This window comes from Perissodus microlepis, chromosome 6, assembly GCF_051167445.1.
Source record: "Perissodus microlepis isolate ML-2025 ecotype Zambia chromosome 6, ASM5116744v1, whole genome shotgun sequence".
NCBI lineage: Eukaryota > Metazoa > Chordata > Actinopteri > Cichliformes > Cichlidae > Perissodus > Perissodus microlepis.
Genome location: NC_140466.1, coordinates 19,934,302 through 19,953,479, shown reverse-complemented (window position 1 = coordinate 19,953,479; position 19,178 = coordinate 19,934,302). Strand labels below are relative to the sequence as shown.

The 19,178-nt window shown below is 41.2% G+C and overlaps 2 protein-coding genes across 2 annotated transcripts in view; one reads left to right on the top strand and one right to left on the bottom strand.

The window, feature by feature from the left end:
* doc2g (double C2-like domains, gamma) overlaps positions 1–12,380 on the top strand; it is a 41,483-nt gene extending 29,103 nt beyond the window's left edge. The window contains exons 9-11 of the mRNA XM_084931384.1: positions 2,402–2,483; positions 2,725–2,821; positions 9,556–12,380. Of these exons, the coding sequence (XP_084787510.1) occupies positions 2,402–2,483; positions 2,725–2,821; positions 9,556–9,695 (319 nt within the window). The 3' untranslated portion in view covers positions 9,696–12,380. The remainder of the gene's footprint in view (positions 1–2,401; positions 2,484–2,724; positions 2,822–9,555) is intronic.
* A 61-nt stretch (positions 12,381–12,441) lies between these two features.
* serping1 (serpin peptidase inhibitor, clade G (C1 inhibitor), member 1) lies at positions 12,442–18,914 on the bottom strand. Its single transcript, XM_084931383.1, has 11 exons — positions 18,772–18,914; positions 18,412–18,459; positions 18,181–18,292; positions 17,938–18,087; positions 17,534–17,833; positions 17,185–17,406; positions 15,752–15,895; positions 15,457–15,660; positions 15,240–15,379; positions 13,169–13,391; positions 12,442–12,918 (listed from the first exon to the last, which is right to left on the bottom strand). The coding sequence occupies exons 2-11, from the start codon at positions 18,457–18,459 to the stop codon at positions 12,671–12,673; spliced, it is 1,791 nt and encodes a 596-aa protein (XP_084787509.1). The 5' UTR covers positions 18,772–18,914; the 3' UTR covers positions 12,442–12,670.
* Positions 18,915–19,178: the final 264 nt, after the last annotated feature.

Genomic DNA, 19,178 nt, shown 5'->3' with positions numbered 1-19,178 from the left:
GAAGGGAGTTATCTCAGATACTAAGCTGACAGATAAGCATTAAAGTTTACATTAAAAGGCACTAGAATCCAACAGTAGATTCAAACTTTTTGCCACCTTGCTCTCTGTCAGTTCCCCCTCCTCCTGCTCCACCTGCATCCCCTCCATCCTTCACTCGCTCTGATTCCAGCTCTGCATGCATCAGCTGTCAGGCCAGGATTCGTCATTGACAGTGAAAGGCTGGAAGAGTGTGATATCTCACTGCCTGAACATCTTGACTTTGAATTTATGCTGATGATGAATCCCGTTGCCCTCCAGCAACCCTTCTGTTGCCTCTTCTCTGGAGCGTATACTCCTCCAACATCAGCATGATTATGATCTTGCTGTGGTCTACAATCCTCCTCTGTCTCTTTCTCGTTCTCTTTCTCTTTCAGCTGCTCTCTGTCCCTGCCATTGTTCAAAACACTTCTGGGTTACAATTATCTCATAAAGACATTTTGCAAAATTTCATTCTCCCTTTTTGTTTCTGCTATTCAGCAGACTTTACTGTCACAACGGGGCAAAGACTAAAAAAAGTTGTGGATTAACTGGTTTGATAATGAAGTTCTGGCTCTGTTTGACAGGAGTTCGAAGATCTCTGTTGCACAAACCTATTTTACATTTGAGATCACTCACTTTCTCAAACAAAATACAATCACTGTATTTTAATCTGTGCAAAACTGGTGGTGTAAGAATATCTGTTTACCATCCGTCTCCACTAGAGATGGACCGATCCGATATTACGTATCGGTATCGGTCCGATACTGACCCAAATTACTGGATCGGATATCGGAGAGAAATAAAAAATGTAATCCGATCCATTAAATATCAAAAAAGCACCTCACAAAACTTGCTACACAGCGTAACTCGGCTCATAACGTAGCACGTAGCAGCAGTGTGGTCACGTGATAGAGCGGCTGTGTGTATTTATAGCCTCCTACCAAACCAGCATTTCATCTCCGAGGAAGTTTTCCCAGAGAGAAGTAAAGCAAGTATGTAAGTTCATCTCTGAATGTCTGTAAAGCATTCCCACGTTAAGCTTAACAACAGAGCGACTGCCCCTCTCTCTCTCTCTCTCTCTCTCTCTCCTGCTGCTACTTCAATCGTGAAACTGCTTAATGATCAGCTGATCGGCTTTTCTGTCGCGAGTCCGTCTCTCTTCTTTGTTTTTGGCCCACTTTGCACCAGAAAGAGGAAACCAGCGGCTGAACAACAGCAGCACTATTAAGCTTGATAAGCTGTTGTTAGAATTTATTTAATATTACTTTCTACACCAGGATCTTTTTCTATGTAGCTGACGGCTGGTAACTGTGCAGGGGCGGATCTAGCAAAGTTTATCCAGGGGGGCCGATAGGGCATGAACAGGGAAAAGGGGGCAGACATACTTTTCTTTCTTATTCTCATTTAAAATGTCGAGCTTTTAATAAATAATTATCTGACTCTTACACCCAAAGTTTTAATCTGATGTAAAATATATAGAAGTCCATTACTGTATATAGTAACTGTTAAGTCTAATATACCCTAGTAAGCTATAGTACTTTTTCCTTTGGCAAGATACCATCTGTGCAGTCTGCAGTTCTGTTGAAGAAAGATGCTGAATCTATTTAATTATTCTTGAAAAATAATTTATTTCTGTGCATTTTTCCCCCTGCATCAAATTAAATTTGATTACATCGATTAAGCATCATGAGGTGGAGGGTGGTTCCCTATTTTTTTTTGCTGGGAGTTTGCAACCCTATAAGTTAGGTTGCTTAATGTTTCTGCTAAGTACTCTTTAAAATACCAGAATAGGGAGGATGGAGTAGGTTTAAGTTTATTAGATTGATCAGTGTTGCTGAACTATGAAATATTTTGGGCGCAGTATATTTTTTACATACAGGTATAACAGAATAGCTTTAGTGTTGTTATTTATTTAAACTTGAGTATAAACTTATACAAAATGCAGCAAGATATTAAAAAACGTTTTATTGATTAAAAAACACACTATATCGGATTCATATCGGTATCGGCAGATATCCAAATTTATGATATCGGTATCGGACATAAAAAAGTGGTATCGTGCCATCTCTAGTCTCCACTACACTGGAGACAGATGGTAAACAGGTAACCTGGTAAACTGTCTCTATTTGTACCTAACACTAATTACTGCACAGACATGCTAAATATGCATGTGTGTGATCATTTCCATTTGTTTGTCAGTAACACTAACCTAAAAGTAGCAGAATTTCATGAAATATAGGCAAAGATTAACTAAGACATTGACCGTGGCTATTTGAGTAATAGTTTCTGACAGTCTGTTTTCCAGGGGTTGTACAGCATGTTCCCTGATCCCCCAAGATCACGCTGAATTCATGTCTTTATCTGGTTTCTCTCTCTTTCTCAGCGTCTTACAGCCAGATATGGGGAAAAAGTCCAAATACAAGACTTCCGTGAAGAAAAAGACTCTCAATCCCGAATTCAATGAGGTACAGCTCCACACTTTCTCTGCAATTAACCACACCGCAGCTAACAACTTCTTTGATTTCTCTACTGAGCTCCCAATGTAAAGCATGGCAATTTAAGCATACCTTAAAGGGACTGTGTCATATCCTGCAGGTGCACCCAGCGTATCACAGAACACGTACTGAGTTAGGAATTCAGTTCCTTTCAATCACCTGTTTATGAATCATTGATGTAAATATGCTCTCATGTACCCCACCTGCACAGGAGTTTTCATATGAAGTATCCTTGGACCAGCTGGCAAAGAAGACCCTGGAGATCACTGTGTGGGACTATGACTTGGGAATGAGCAACGACTTCATAGGTAGGCTCAGAAACGCTGTAGTGTGGAGGGGAGGAGTGGAGAGGAAAGCAGCGAAGCAAAGAATGTGACCGTAGCAGACTGTTTAAATGAAAGCGGAGCAGAAAGATAAAAAAAGGAGGAAAAAAACAGGCTGAGTGTGGGTAGAGAGAGCGGGAAGAAAACTAGAGAGATGAGAAGTAATTATGAGGCTTGAGGAGAACGATTGAGCGAGCAAAGAAGAGTTTGAGTGGAACAGGAAATGGAGGGGAAAACTCAAAAAGGAAGACGATTTTCTCTGGGTCCACATCCTTCATAGACTTGGCACATTAGATGGTTGCAGCTTCATCAGACTGCTAAACAGCTTTGGCATGGCCCGGTGTGTGTATATCACAGCAACGGAAAACATGGGAGCTTAAGGAGTGATGGAGAACTGGTAGGGAGGCACAGTGAGAATGGATTACCACCCTATGAGCTCGGAGGCCTTCAGATCAAAGCGTTTTACTTTGTCTAATGTGTGTGTGTGTGTGTGTGTGTGAGTGAGTGAGTGAGAGACGGTAGGCTGGAGGGAGACACCCCCTGTTTAGATAAACCCAATGACTTATTAGCCCTGCTGGGGGAAAAGGCCATCAGACCCACACACAGCCCCAGATAACAACCATTTCCCCGACCATTATCATTACAGGTTTAGCTACAGCAGCCTGCCAATGATGTTAATTGGGTCTGAGAGAAAAATGACACAGAAACAAAAAAAAAAGGAGAGATGGAGAAAAACAGTTGATAAAGAGGTCGAGCAAGCATAGTTCCAGTGTAGTGGTCTTCTGTAAGCGTTACCATTAGAAAACAGGCTTACTGTCTTAGCAGAATACAGTGGCTTGCAAAACTATTTGGCCCCCTTGAACTTTTCCACAATTTGTCACAGCCACAAACATGAATCAGTTTTATTGGAATTCCATGTGAAAGACCAATACAAAGTGGTGTACACGTGAGAAGTGGAACGAAAATCATTCAGGATTCCAACATTTTTTACAAATAAATAACTGAAAAGTGGGGTGTGTGTAATTATTCAGCCCCCTGAGTCAATACTTTGTAGAACCACCTTTTGCTGCAATTACAGCTGCCAGTCTTTTAGGGTATGTCTCTACCAGCTTTGCACATCTAGAGACTGAAATCCTTGCCCATTCTTCTTTGCAAAACAGCTCCAGCTCAGTCAGATTAGATGGACAGCGTTTGTGAACAGCAGTTTTCAGATCTTGCTACAGGTTCTCGATTGGATTTAGATCTGGACTTTGACTGGGCCATTCTAACACATGGATGTGTTTTGTTTTAAACCATTCCATTGTTGCCCTGGCTTTATGTTTAGGGTCGTTGTCCTGCTGGAAGGTGAACCGCCGCCCCAGTCTCAAGTCTTTTGCAGACTCCAAGAGGTTTTCTTCCAAGATTGCCCTGTATTTGGCTCCATCCATCTTCCCATCAACTCTGACCAGCTTCCCTGTCCCTGCTGAAGAGAAGCACCCCCAGAGCATGATGCTGCCACCACCATATTTGACAGTGGGGATGGTGTGTTCAGAGTGATGTGCAGTGTTAGTTTTCCGCCACACACAGCGTTTTGCATTTTGGCCAAAAAGTTCCATTTTGGTCTCATCTGACCAGAGCACCTTCTTCCACATGTTTGCTGTGTCCCCCACATGGCTTGGTGCAAACTGCAAACAGGACTTCTTATGGTTTTCTGTTAACAATGGCTTTCTTCTTGCCACTCTTCCATAAAGGCCAACTTTGTGCAGTGCACGACTAATAGTTGTCCTGTGGACAGATTCCCCCACCTGAGCTGTAGATCTCTGCAGCTCGTCCAGAGTCACCATGGGCCTCTTGGCTGCATTTCTGATCAGCGCTCTTCTTGTTCGGCCTGTGAGTTTAGGTGGACGGCCTTGTCTTGGTAGGTTCACAGTTGTGCCATACTTCTTCCATTTCTGAATGATCGCTTGAACAGTGCTCCGCGGGATGTTCAAGGCTTGGGAAATCGTTTTGTAGCCTAAGCCTGCTTTAAATTTCTCAATAACTTTATCCCTGACCTGTCTGGCGTGTTCTTTGGACTTCATGGTGCTGTTGCTCCCAATATTCTCTTAGACAACCTCTGAGGCCGTCACAGAGCAGCTGTATTTGTACTGACATTAGATTACACACAGGTGCACTCTATTTAGTCATTAGCACTCATCAGGCAATGTCTATGGGCAACTGACTGCACTCAGACCAAAGGGGATAATAATTACGAATAATTATGCACACCCCACTTTTCAGTTATTTATTTGTAAAAAATGTTTGGAATCATGTATGATATTTATTCCACTTCTCACGTGTACACCACTTTGTATTGGTCTTTCACGTGGAATTCCAATAAAATTGATTCATGTTTGTGGCTGTGATGTGACACAATGTGGAAAAGTTCAAGGGGGCCGAATACTTTTGCAAGCCACTGTATGTAGAGGATGTCACATCACAGAGGTAAACTCAGGCAATGAATCGAATGGATAAACTGAGGGAGCAACATGCGCATGAAGAGAGTTGGGAAATTTCCTCTTCACCATGAGCCAAATCTAAACCTCTGAGCTGTTTCCAATTGGTTCCCTTCAAAGTCAAGTCTCAAAGCCAAAAAAGCGGATAAAGAGTTGATGAAAAGGCCACGCGAGCACAGTCTCAAAACAGTGGGACTGTGTTCCAAGTCTGATATCTCCGATTCAGTTCAATCTTGGTTTTAGTCACGATGCCAAATCGCAAGAGACTTTATGTTTATTGCAATGTAATGATGCCACAACTGCACAGACAGAAACCCATGAATCCAGTTACTGCGCTGCCATCAAATCAAGCTCAAGTTCAAATTTTGAGGGCAGGTAAAAAGTGTATTTAGAAATGTTAAAGTCATCTGTGCTTCCCTTAGTGCTTTTCATTTAAAATGTGTTTAATTTGAACATGTTGCATTTAAAACTGTGGAAGTCGAGAGCTTTGAATATATACACACGCAAAAATAAGACTTTAATTATTGCTTGATGTTTATGAGGGATAAGACCAGGTTACCCAAATTAATAAGCTTAATATTTAACATATAAAGCTATGCGACATGCTTGCTTAAAAAGTCAAATGTAATTTAATACACATCAAGTCTTAATGGTTTCTCTTTTAAACACTTATTTACCTTAATTTACCTTCAGCTACTCGTGTTCACCTAAAGGTGTCAGTCCTGTGAGGGACTTTGTGAGACTTTGAGTGATCGAACATTAATAGGTTGGTGTTTGTAAAACTGTTGATCTGATGGCCCAAAAACACTGCTGGACACGCCTCCACTCATAAAAGGATTGGAAAGTTGTGTGGAACAGAGAAATTCAGATGCAGTTCAGTGTTTCAGTAGGAACTTTGACGCCTATTGATTCTTTCAGATCTATGGCTCTGCTAAATGCTTGGTTCACCACAAGCAGTTATTCATCCGCTGGTGAGGTTTAATGAGAGGGATCTGCAGCGGAGGAGAAGTGAGGAGAGAGCAGGGGTAAAACCGTGCGAGTTTTGCACGCACCTGCTCACCAGCCTGTGCGTCAGCCGCCACGTCTCCCCTGGCTCCAGTTCCTCATCCTTCTTCTGTCCCCCATTGTGTGTCAGGATAGCTGGCCATTCGTTTGTCACTAGCAGCCAGCGGGCCCGGGGAACACTCCATCGATCACTGTTGGGAGGTGGTGGGAGTGCTGCGGGGGCGTGCAGTGAAAATGACAAAGTGTTGTACGTGATTATCCTATCGAAACTCTGTCAACAGGTTTAGACCTGTTCTACAAGTTGCATGATTCTGTGAGAGGAAACCGAGGGATGATCTGTAGATCGCTCCTCTTCTCCTCCCAGCAGCAGCGTCTCAGGCGATGCTCGGTCCCGTGCTCAGAAAAGGCGTAGATCAAAAACCGAGCCTTGTTTGCTCGTGGCTGTCAGTTTCTGAGGCATTGTTATGCATGTTTTTTAGATGTCAGCGTTGTCAGAATACTGGGTTTAAAACTTTATGCTCCATTATCTGCGCAATCACAGCCAAGAGAAAGGCTTTGTATCTCCAGCTTGACAGCTGTGTGCAGCTTTGTCATACGTTGCGCCTCTCCGCCAGTGGCTCCATTACCTCACTTGAAGTATTTCTTGTTTCTCCACTTGTTTATTCCCAGCGCATCCAATGCTTGTAAAATCAGTCATCAAAATTTCAATTTATTGTTATTTTCCAGCTACCTTAAATTTCTCTTTCTCTCCTTGCTCATCTCTATCCCACACTGGATTCCCTTTCCTTCCTCACACTTTTAATTATATTTTGGGAAGGATGATCACATTTAGAAGCTGGATCTCAGAGCTACAATGATTGTGCTATGTGTGTGGTCATGCTAGTGGCCATGTTGGGGTATTTACTCAGAAGAAGGTACTTGTCACTTTTTTAAAAGTAATGCATTAATCAGTCCTTGGAGAAAAAACTAGTTGAAATACTCAGTAATTACATTACTCTTGTGTTACTCAGTAGCATAGCATGAGATGCATTTTACCTTCTAAACACTGACACAGATTCCTGTCTTAATAAGGACACCCGAGACCTTTCTTTTAGTGTTTAAATATGAGTACAAAGTCAACAGCCCCAAAAACACTTTACAGCAATCGCCACAGTGGTGTTCTGTTAGAACATAAGACAAAAGTCCTGCAAGACTGACTGATCATTGCTGTTTTTGCTCTGGCTGCTGTGCTGGGGGGCAGCATACATACACTCAGCTTTAACTTCACTAGGGACGGGGATTATTAGTGTGCTCTCCTATCAATCAGTATTGATCAGTCATTGCCTATCAACTTATCTTTCAGTTGCACTTGAGCTACAATCAGGTGATTTCAGTTAATGTTCAGGAGGTGGAAAATAGTGTGTAGAGTGGATATGGAGATTAGCATTATTTGTATTGTACAAATGGACAAGAGCACAATGATAAAGTCCAAACTGCATCCTGTAGACAGCATGCTAATGCTAAGCTAGCCAAGAACCCAGAGTGGTGATAAAGCTGAGTGAATGCTGACCCCAGCCAAGCAGCCAGACCCTAAATTCAACAGGTAACAAACTGATGATCGGTCAGGCTGCAGCTTTCCTTTCCACCTGTTCATCTTTCTACAGTAGAATCACTTGAAAGTCTCTGTGCTGGTTTTCATCTTTGCTTTGTGCTGTTAACTTTGTGTTCATACCTAAACACTAAGAGAAAGATCACATGTGTGTCCTTGTTAGGATTGGGATTTGTGTTGGTGTGTAGCCTCAGTTTATATTGTTAAATGGTAATTATGAGACAGTGTGTTTCAGGCCATTTTACAGAGAAATTTGCACAAATGTAACATTTATGATATGCTGCTTAGCGATGGTGGTCACTCTCAAAGCAGAGCCAGTGAGAACTCAATAGGAGAATCAGTAATGGAATCGGCAGCACTGAATTCTTATCAGTTCCCATCCCTACACTTCACTCTGTGTTCTTGGCTAGCTTTGTGTTAGCATGCTGTCTGCACAGAGAGCATTGGCTCTCTTATCACAAGCAATGGGTAGCTGCTTCTGTCCTGGATGCAATCTGCACTTTACGATCAGGCTATTGTTCTTATCATGCAATAAAAAATAAAAATAAAAGCAATATCCATATGCCACCTCTCAAAGGCTGCAGTCCACTCCCTGCCCAATTGAAATCAGCTGATTAGGGAAATGTTTAGGAAGAAAAAGGCGCATTTGATGATCATTAATCACTAACACCTGTAACAGTATTACAGTAGGTGTAATTAATGAATTCATCACAGTACACGTTACTTTGAAGAAAACTGTAATGTGATTACCCAGCACTGGTAGGTGAATGGTGGCACGAGGGCGAGCTCCATAACTCAAGCTGTGTGCAGTTATGGTTCTTCTTTTGACGCCTCGGGACACAAATTGTGGTCCAGTTGGACTCCTTTGGAGCAAATTCACAATGCAAAACCCTGAAAAAATTGATAAAGCTGTGAGCATATGCTCCTGCTTGTGCTCCTAACTAATGCCCCTTCTTCAAGCTTGGAGTCTGCAGGCTTCCCCAATAATGACCGCTAAAACTGGACGATTAACTCTCGTTATGTTTGGAACTTCTGGGGAGCAGTCCAAGCATAGCAGATGTGCCTTAATGCTCACAGTGCTTCACAAGGAGAAGATCTAGGAGCAGACAGGGGTAAAATTTAAAGCAGAGATGCTTTGTTTTTTTGTTTTTTGTCGGTAGATTCGATCAATCTTTAAACACGCCTTGTACTAATGTACAATTTTGAGGTACTGAACTTGATTATATTCCACTCTACACTGCCACTCCAATTCATGAGAAATGTGTTACTTAAACTGTAAAGATAATGTTTTGTAAGGTCCCAGGATAATGTACAGATTTGTGGGGGCTCTTTAGAAAGATCTGGACCATTCTTTGGTCCCTGCAAACATTTCACATAAGTGAGTGTTGTGATTGTTTTCCCTCTGATAGCTATGCTAAAATGATCAGGATTTTCAGATTCATAAAGAGTATTTAAAAAAAAAAAAATATGAAAAGCAAACTCAATTTTTTCTTTCTTTAGTTTGTTAGTTATTTTGTTTCCTTATTAGTCATCTTCACCTCCTCCCAGTTTCTGTCTCCTTTTATCACCAATCGTCCTCACCAGCAAACAAGTTTTCCTTCGCCTCTTGACTCCTCTCTGTTTCCTCTGCTTCTCCCTCTGTGTGTTTGCAGGAGGAGTGGAGCTGGGCATCAATGCGAGCGGAGAGAGACTCAGACACTGGTTCGAGTGTCTCAAAAACAAAGGGAAGAAAGTCGAGTACTGGCATACGCTCACGCAGCAAGGAGCCCCAAGCAGTGACAAACCGGACTAGATTATACAAGACATTCATGATACAAACGCATAAATGCACACACATGCAAATGCACTATACCACACACACATACATATTTATGTCTCACTGAACAATGGCCGATAACAGAGTGTGAGTAAGGAAGAAATAAGAACAAAGGATAAAACATGCAATAACAATACTGATTAAAATCTGTCTCATATTGCCAATAAATACGGCGCAGAGTATTAGTATATGATATTCATACTAATATTAGTGATGGTAATAAGGTGTAATCTGAATACTTTTCTTTTCCAAGGTAAACCAAATTGTGACAATGTCCTCATTAAAGTGTTGACGTAACAAAACAAAGCTCACTAAATTGTGCTTTAGACCATACCGTATTGTAGAAGTTGCTCATGTCCATTCAAATTTTATGCATAATGACCAGATTTGAGACTAATGTACTCAAAATTCATTCAGTGAAAGTACCCGACAGTATGTGCACCCTTTGTGACTCATTATGTGGTACGTAGATGCAGGAGCGGGGGGGGGGGATGTTACGAAAGGATGATTGTCGTGAGAAGTCTCTTATCTTCGTGGATGTCTATCTAATGCAAAACAACACACCGTATTATAAAGCACAAAAAGATCCGTTCGGTGGATTTCTACCTTTACCTTTTCATTGTTTTTATGTATTTTCATTGTCTTCTGGTGACAGTGGTGTTTTATCCACCTTCACGTGAGACGATAATGTGTCAAAATGTGCGCGTGCGTGAAGGCTGTGAGACTATGAGTGCCTGCTTTTTCTGCCTGTGCAGCGTCTGTTAATCTGTATTCACGTCATGCCCCATTCAAAATGTCTCCATCCGAATTCAGAAGCGCAGAGGTGCAAAGGAATGTTTTTTAAAAAAGGACAAAAGAGAGAAATCCTCTGTTACCACCGCAGGCCTCTGTGGTGCGAGTGCGCCCGGCCACTTGTTCCAGGCCTTTGCTATCTCTGTCTCCCACTGCCAGAAAGCCAAAAGAGCAACTTTAAGAAAGGCAAATACTGTGGTGCGTAACCTTTGACTGCTCCTGTCTGATGAAAGCCCAAAGCTGTGTCCACAGCAGGCAAAACGATGTCTTTCAGAGTATCCTGCACTGTGTTGCAGCATTTCTGAAACAAATTTCATCTGGATTCAAGACAGTTTACCTCAGTGACTGTAATTTTTGCTCCAACAGAAACACCAGTTATGCAACATGTTCTTTCGTCAGTGCGGTGTCACATATTTTGAATTTAAAGATACAGGAATTTGATTAGTTCGGTTATCTGATTTTTATAAACAGCTCGAAAAGGTTCCCTAACCCACATCTGCACGACCTCAGACATTCGATATTGTTAGAAGACATCTGGCTGAAGGTGAGATCAGCCATCAGAGGGAGTTAGTGTTTCGTCTGATTTTTGACCTGTTAAATATCAGGTCTCTTCTAAATCATCTACACGTCTATTAAACACAGGAATTCCTGTTCAGATAAAACTTTGCTTTTGGTACAAGAGCCTTCCTATAATTTAACCTCTCGGTGTAAAGGGGGATTACATCCTTCAGGGTCAGTGGAAACGCACAGATCCAACAACAATAAGATCCCATTTTCATCGAGCTGCATGCATGCCGTGGATCTTTGTGCACATTTCAGCATTTTCATCTTATATATAAAACTTATCTACATGCCTGCCAGGATATCAGATGTCGTCCCCTGGTTCATCTGTCACAGCAGCTCTGGCCATACACTTGTTCAGAGAAGCACATGCACGGTGGGTCAGTGGCCTCGGGGAGTTTTCTAACTGTTGAATCGATCTGGCTGCTCATATTCTTGGTGTCCTTCGATAACCTTGTGAATGTCTGATTGCTGACTGCAAAAAAAAAAAAAAAAAAAAGAGAGAGAGAGAGAGTAGATCCTCCAAAGTTGGATTAGGATAAGAATAAAGGGCTTGGACACTAATAAAAAACACTTTTAGGCTAAAGCATATTTTCATTCAGAGCTTAAATAATGTCAGTAAGATTTGGGAAGGGGTGGTAGGTTTATTCTGCACTCTGTCTATGCACATTGAGACTCCCAGCACGTCAGCAGTGAGATAATCAAACCAAAACAACATTATCGTATTATTCAGGCATTAAGGATACATTTCTGGTTGGCAGTGATCAAATAGAGTTCACATTTCTGGCTGGGTGGTTATTTGTTTCCGTCTCTGGATCTGTTCGTTTTGTTTACAGTCACTGAATTTTCTGACTCTTTGTCTATTGACCCTGCTTTGCTTATGTAATCATTTCAATCTGCAGTACAGCTGCATGTTTAGCAATCCCCATCAGCTTGTATAATAGAGTGCAACCTTAGCTGATCGTTCTGAATGCCGACGTGCCATGCATTCAGCCTCCTCGCCATCTGTGTATTTGTTTGTTTGTGAATACGACGATTCAGGGTATCTTTTTTGCTCAGTTCGCTTCGCTTTTCCGAGCAAGCTCTCGCTTTAACGAACAAAAAACCTTTACTGTCGCCGATTTTGACACTCGTCTTCCTTGAATTATTATCAGTGGTGATGATGCGGGAGGGCTGAGGAGGGAATGAGATGGGAAAATCACTGTTGCAGTCCCTGTGTATTCACTGTCCATGTCAATCACACAGTATGGATGCCATCCTGTGGTGGGTTTGTGTAAGTACTTCTCAAAATAAATCAGAGCTGTATCAGTGGGCGTCTGTCCTCCTTTGAACATGTGATTCTTCAAGAACATAAGATAGGCACCATGTGTGTTGTGTAGATATGTGTTTATTTATCATCATCTCGGAAGATAATCCAAATCCACAAGTCACTGCTCACTTTAGTAACTAGACTATTTAAAGCAATATTGATTCTTAACAACTGAATTTTCAGAAAAATTCTTCAAATTACTTCAAACACAGCAGCAAAGCAGCCTTTGTTAAACATTGCCTGTCGTTTCCTGCACATTTTACCCCCCGTCCCTTGTTATGTTCTCCTCTCACGGCTCGGTCAACCTGCCAATAAAGAGCGGCACATTGGTGTGGTCACTCCACAGCAGCATGATGAAAGGCCGCAGGGCGGAGAAGGAAGGGAAGGAGCGGGAGAACGACAAGGTGGTGACAGCGCCGGCCTCCACTCCTTGTTCGGTCAGTGCGAGGAAGGCTCTGTGTTTGGCGTCGTCCAGGAACAGTTTCTCCTGAGGGTAGAGGCCACACAGGTCGGCACCCTCGTAAAGCACTGACAGTCCTGGAAAGGGAGTGAAAAGTACAGAAAAGGTAGTAGTGAGGGTGAAAGCAGGTAAGAGAGCCACGCATGTGGTGGAGATGCTTTGAGATCAAAAAGCAAACGTAGAGACATATTTCATAAATGGGAACCTAATGTTTACTGCTAGCTAAACTGCACAGGATGAAGGCATGGGTGGTGTTTATTTTTGGTAATACAAAAAAAGGTCAGATGTTGGGTTGGAAAGAGAGGAGAGCACAAAAGATGAACCAACCTAGTTTCTTGATAAGCGTGTTCATTTCCGGCTGGAAATTCAGTTTGATTTTGGGCAGAGTGACCTCAATATGCTGAGGAGATGCTGTTTTCATGTTTTGTATCATTTGAACCACAGTCCTGTCGGTCATCTTCTGCTCGAGCTCCTGCAGCTTTGCCTCTGTGTTGATGGGAGGCAGCAGGATGTAAAGACTGCTGTCTCCTGTGAGGGCAAACCTCGCCACCTGTTGGCCAAAAAAGATAAAAAATACTCGAAGTGTTAATAAGTGGCAAAAGAGATCATTATGAGACCATCTGTTTTTACCACTGGCATTTAAAATAAACCTGAGATGTAAAAAACTTTATCTCATCATCGTAATACACATGATAGTATCAGTGCCTGTAACTGTTTGGCTGGCATTAACTTTGTTTAAATCATCTGGTTGTCCATGAGATGGAAATATTCTCTCTGTATTGTTTTGTAAGGAGTGAAAAAAGAAAATGCACCAGTGGTACAGTAAATTTAGTAACTTTGTTGACTCTCTAACTCAGCGGTCTCCAACCTTTTTTGCGCCACGGACCGGTTTATGCCCGACAATATTTTCATGGACCGGCCTTTAAGGTGTCGCGGATAAATACAACAAAATAAAACTAGCACCGGTACCGAAAAAAAGAAAATTTATTCATAACACACGTGAAAAGACCAAGGAAAACCGAGTAAACGATAAAAACGATAACAAAATAACGCTGAAAACTGATAAAAACCCTGAAAACTATACATTTGACACCTGAGCCTCAACTCTCGCGGCCCGGTACCAAACGACTCATGGACCGGTACCGGTCCGAGACCCGGGGGTTGGGGACCGCTGCTCTAACTCATCTGAGCAAAACCACGGTGCACCGAGGCCACCGACATGTTTACCAACTTAAAGATATCTACTGTTGTGCAAAAGTCTTGAGCCATCGCTCATTTTCCTTGGACAATGTTTAGCAATTTAATGAAAATACGATATATGTGGCAAAAACAGAGTTTGTACAATTCTAACGTGCCTGAAAGTCAATATCTGCTTTTATTCTTCAATACAGCCTGAACTCTCTGAGGAAACATAGATAGTTTTTGTTTTTTGGTCTTCCACTTGTCCATTTTCCTCTTTTTTTTAAGGGGACACTCCACAGCATGTGGAAATACACCAACCCTTTAGATAAAAGCTTTTTTAGAATCACCTTGTTGGTGCAAAAATACTATTTAATGCTCTTAAAACTGTGTTATCTTTGTTATTTTTCATAGAGTCAACAAAAAAAATATACAAATTGTGTTTGTGCCTGAAGATAGAATTTAAAATTGGTTCTTTACTTGTTTGTTCATTTCATTGGTCAGTGTTAAATGGCTTGAGGAACAAAAAAACTTTTCCCATTTTCAGAGTAATAGCATTCTTATGAAAATGGTCAGTTACACAGGCCTGGACTCAAAATGAGTGAAAGAAAAAGCAACCAATGTCTAAAGAAAAACTATAAAGGGACCTTCAGAAAGCCTGGAGAGCTGCAGACCACTTTAAAAAATGATACCGTCTGGTTCCTTGGAAGTAAAATATAAGGAAATGAGAGGTGGCTCAAGACCTTTGCACAGGACTGCAGGTCACCGGAATTATGGACTATCAGATGCTGGATTCTGGTTACGACTCTGATACCTGTCATAGCTCAAGAGACAAGACTAGAGACAAGAAACTGACCCTTTGGGGAACAGGAAATTGAATGCTATAGATCTGAAGTATTTTAGCATATTTACTTATACAGGAATAAACTGTATAGTGATTGTAGTATAAAATTAAAATAACTGTATAATGACAGATGAAATTTGAATTTATATTTTTCTATGATGCTAACATTACCTAAGCTACTGTTCAAACTGTATGTTTTGTGAGTTAGTAGAGCAGTTTAGGTGTGCATTAAAGATGAAAAGCTCAACATTAAAGAAACATAACACGCAATCAATGAAGACAGGATGTCACTTCTGTTGCCTGTGGCAGAAAGGTCTGTGTAGGATTTAGACACGTATTGCTGTGAAAAGTGTCAGTTGGTGGTTTGTTCTTTACCTGTGCCTTTAGGTGAGGATCATACATCATAGTTGCCATGTACTTGTCATGATAGAGAAGAGGCACCCTTACCACATCACCATTAAATTTTGTGAAATATCCTTTTTTATTGTTTGGGTTAAACTTGACCTTCCACTGACCTAAAACACACGTAAACACAGTTTATCAGTTTCCACGTTTTTGAAATGTGCATAAGGTGTGCGCACAGTTTACTGACCACTGAAGGAGACGGCATTGAGCAGGATCAGCTGTGAACTTGGTGGGACAAAGTCAAGCAACTTTGTGATTTTATTTTGGGTCTTTTCTGCCACCCAGCTGTTGATCATCTGTGTGTTTTCCTCAGTGGTATTCAGCAGCTTTGTGGGCTCCGCATCATAAAACTGGATCGACTGGTCGGTAAAGGACTCACTCAGATTCATGTCTAAAGAGGAGAGCCGAAATAGAAATCATTTTATCTCTTACGATCTGTGATTTTCTGCTCTGTGATATACTTCGCACTGTGATAGTAATACGTGAATTATAGTAGATCTGAGAGGCCATCAGCAGGGAGCCGGCCAGCTTCTCTCTCAGCTTCTTCATCTGGGAGTGAATGCAGTGGAAGTCGTGAGGCACGCAGATAGCGCTCTCAATGGCCTTACGGGTATCGTTCCTTGCACCTGAAGGTACAATTAGACAATAACAATAAGTTTAGTACATTATAGGAAGCTGCAAGCCATGTTTGATTTTAAAAAATACAGTTGAATCCATAGATTTTTGAGACACTGCTGTATTTTTTGTCTTTTTAGCTGTGTACCAAAACATTTTTAAGTCAGTTATTTGAAACATGGAAACATTTACTCCAGGGGCTCCTTTAGTTTAAGGAGAAAAATATGGCATGACCTTTACACAGCCCTCTAAATGTCTTAAATGTAATGGGAAAATGTACTGTGCTGTGGACAGCTGTGAGCTTTTTTTTGTTGTTGTTGTTATTTCTTAATAAATTCAGCAGGTGAAAGATCTGAAGATTATTTCAGGTGCAACATTTACATTTGGAAGCTTTTTTTTGAACTCATAACATCTGGTCCACAGACACAATAGAAGAAAAACGGGCCATCCTTAGGCTTTATATATAAAACACTCTCCAACACAGAGGGAGAGAGCGGGAATATTAGGAGTGGTCAAATAAACAGTTTCACTAGTTACGCTGATGAGCTCAGAAACATTGTAAGTCCAGGACATTCACAGAAGATTGCAGTGCTGTATGATCACAGCATCATTTCTATTTTTAAGTTACACTTCAAAACATCCATTCAGTTCATTTCCAATCATCGATCATCTTCCACTCATTTTCTTCAGCTGTCATAGGGCTAAAAGCTGGGTACATCCTGGAAAGGTCTATCACAGAGCTAACCACATAAGACGTTAACCAATAATACCTAACGAAAGCCAGACCAGTTCAGAAACAGAATTGTTTTGGAAGAGGAACTTAATATCAACCTGTAACCTGTTATTTCTTTAGCTTTGTTCATTACTGTATTAATTCACCCTCTAAAATTCTGCCGAACTGAAACATGAAATGTATCTTAACTTTTTACCTGCAGGTTTACCTGGTTGGTTTATCTCAAATTTAACATGGTGATGTATGAAACTGGAAAACTGCGTCACTGACCAAATATTTTAGGGCCTAAAAAATACATGTCTGCATGTCAGAATCACTAAAAATGACCTACGTGCCTGTGTTTACAGACAAACTGTGTGAAACAATGCAACAGCGCCACCTTTTCACCATTCTAGTGTTCATGAATGACAGTGGATGTGTTGTGTCTATGGGATGGCCTTGTTTTTCAGGCTTCAGAGGAATGAACAGTTCATTGTCATTTGTATAGGATTCACTGGAGAACATGATGAATGCTAAACATTTTCAACGTGATTACATTAAAATAGCGACTCGCCTCTCTTTTCGTACCTAACAACAAATGGGAGAGCACCCCACCGATGCTGACAGGAGAGAAGAGCATGTTGCCAGAAGGATATATTTCTCTGAGATAATAATACAGCTTCATTGAAAACTCTGTCATGGACTCCTTCAGTATGGGTTCTGCTGTGCGGCTGTTCTCCTCCGGGCAGGGCTCCCATGGTGAGGTGGAGCCTTGGCATGTGTGAGGAAGAGCTGTAGGAGGAGCTAAAACTGAAACAAATCATAAATAAAAATGTTTTATGCAACTAATCAATCCTTTTTTTCCCCTTACTGACTCAACGCGCAGTGGAAATCATTAAATCTATTAAATCTCTATTATATTTGACATGCCCCCTACCTTCCACAGTAAGGTTTATAGAGCTCAGCTTTTTTCCATCATCCAGTTCACATTCATAAATACCAGCATCCTCCATGCCAGCGTTTATGACCATGATGCTCTGATCGTGGTCTAGTGGAAAAATCAGCTCGATTTTTTTATTATCATCTGCGGAGTCATCTTCAAGATTCAACTTTATTCTTCCGTTTGCACTTTCTTTGAACCACAGTGCATTGGCGCCGACTTCTCTGGAACTTGGGATATTGCAAGGGAGTTTAACATCTGACTTTGTAAATACTTTCATTTGATAGTCAGTGAATTCTGCAAAAAGAAACAAAAAGCAGACAAACAGCAAACACTTTATTGTTCGTTGCTCCACTAACTGTAAAATTAAAAGTGCTCGTATGATGACGAAAGAGTCTCACCATCAACTATGACGTCAAACCTTCGTACTATTTCCATACCGCTCCCCTTTAACAGACACTCGTACGTGCCCTCTTTGGTTTTAGTGACAGAGTGAAAGCGGAGGGAAAAGTCTGAAGAGACGGGCTGATAGTTTTGAAACAGGATGGCACCTGTAGTTTAAAAAAGACCAAGTGTTATATACATATATGTACATAAAAGCAGCAAATATTTGCATCACACTGAAAACAGAAGCCGTTTAAAACCATTGAATTTCCATGTGATTTCTTCCACTCCGATGAAGTGATTATTTGCTGGGAAACAAGGAAGCTCCAGCGTAGAGTCAGGTATCACCCTGATTTTTGTGCATGATGACAGCTGACCAGGAGGAAAGAAAGACATCAAATGAAACCTTTACAAATTTAAGAGACAAAACACCTGCCATTTAAGTTTCTGTGGATTGGTAAAGATATTGTCCTGCACTTCTTCAGATTTACCTCAAAAATGAGCTGCAGGAGGAAGCAAAGTGTGGCCTTTTGTCCCATCTACAAACGAGAGAGGATTTCAAAATTAATGTGGCACCAAGCCGGAGGAGAGATCGATATGTGGCGCAATCTGTGAAGCAGTGATATCAGTCTGCATTCAAAGTTTCTTAAACTGTTGTAATTACAGGAGTGCACTGCCTCATTAGATTTCCAAAAATCAAAAGACACATATGCACATTTTCCTGTTCATGTCAGATACGTTTACATATTTTGGGAAGTAGCTGAACATATTCAAGTTGGGTTAGTCGTACACACACGCACACACACGCACACACACACACACACACACACACATACAAATACATAACTTACAGCTCTTGAATTTCCGTGTGTCCAGATTCAGTCCTGATACGAGTATTTGTCAGTAAGGTTTCTCTGACATTGAACCACTGTTCACTGCAACCAGCAGCTCTTACTATATGCTCGCCTGAACTGCAACCAACAATGACTAATCTGTGATTGTTGGTTTAGAGATGTTTGTTTGCATAATGCAAGTCTTCTGACTTGTTGGAAATCACATGATTTCACATGTTGGCAACAGGTACTAAGTGAAAATATTCAAATTTCAGTGTTTATTTCACCTTCAAAGATAATTTCAAATAAATTTCATTACTTCTAGTATCAGTGCTTTAGTGCAGAATTTGCAAAACACATCATCTCAGCCAAGAAAAGTGAAACACGGGTATTATGGGGGAAGACAGACAGTTTCACTCCCTTTT

What these genes read in the sequence shown, in the direction of transcription:
- serping1 (XM_084931383.1), bottom strand. Translation starts at nt 18,459, where the DNA reads ATGGGACAAAAGGCCACACTTTGCTTCCTCCTGCAGCTCATTTTTGAG. An exon ending in GTTTGACGTCATAGTTGATG is followed by an intron (nt 17,834 to 17,937) that starts GTGAGACTCTTT and finishes TTCTTTTTGCAG; the next exon opens with AATTCACTGACTATCAAATG. An exon ending in TATAAACCTTACTGTGGAAG is followed by an intron (nt 17,407 to 17,533) that starts GTAGGGGGCATG and finishes GATTTGTTTCAG; the next exon opens with TTTTAGCTCCTCCTACAGCT.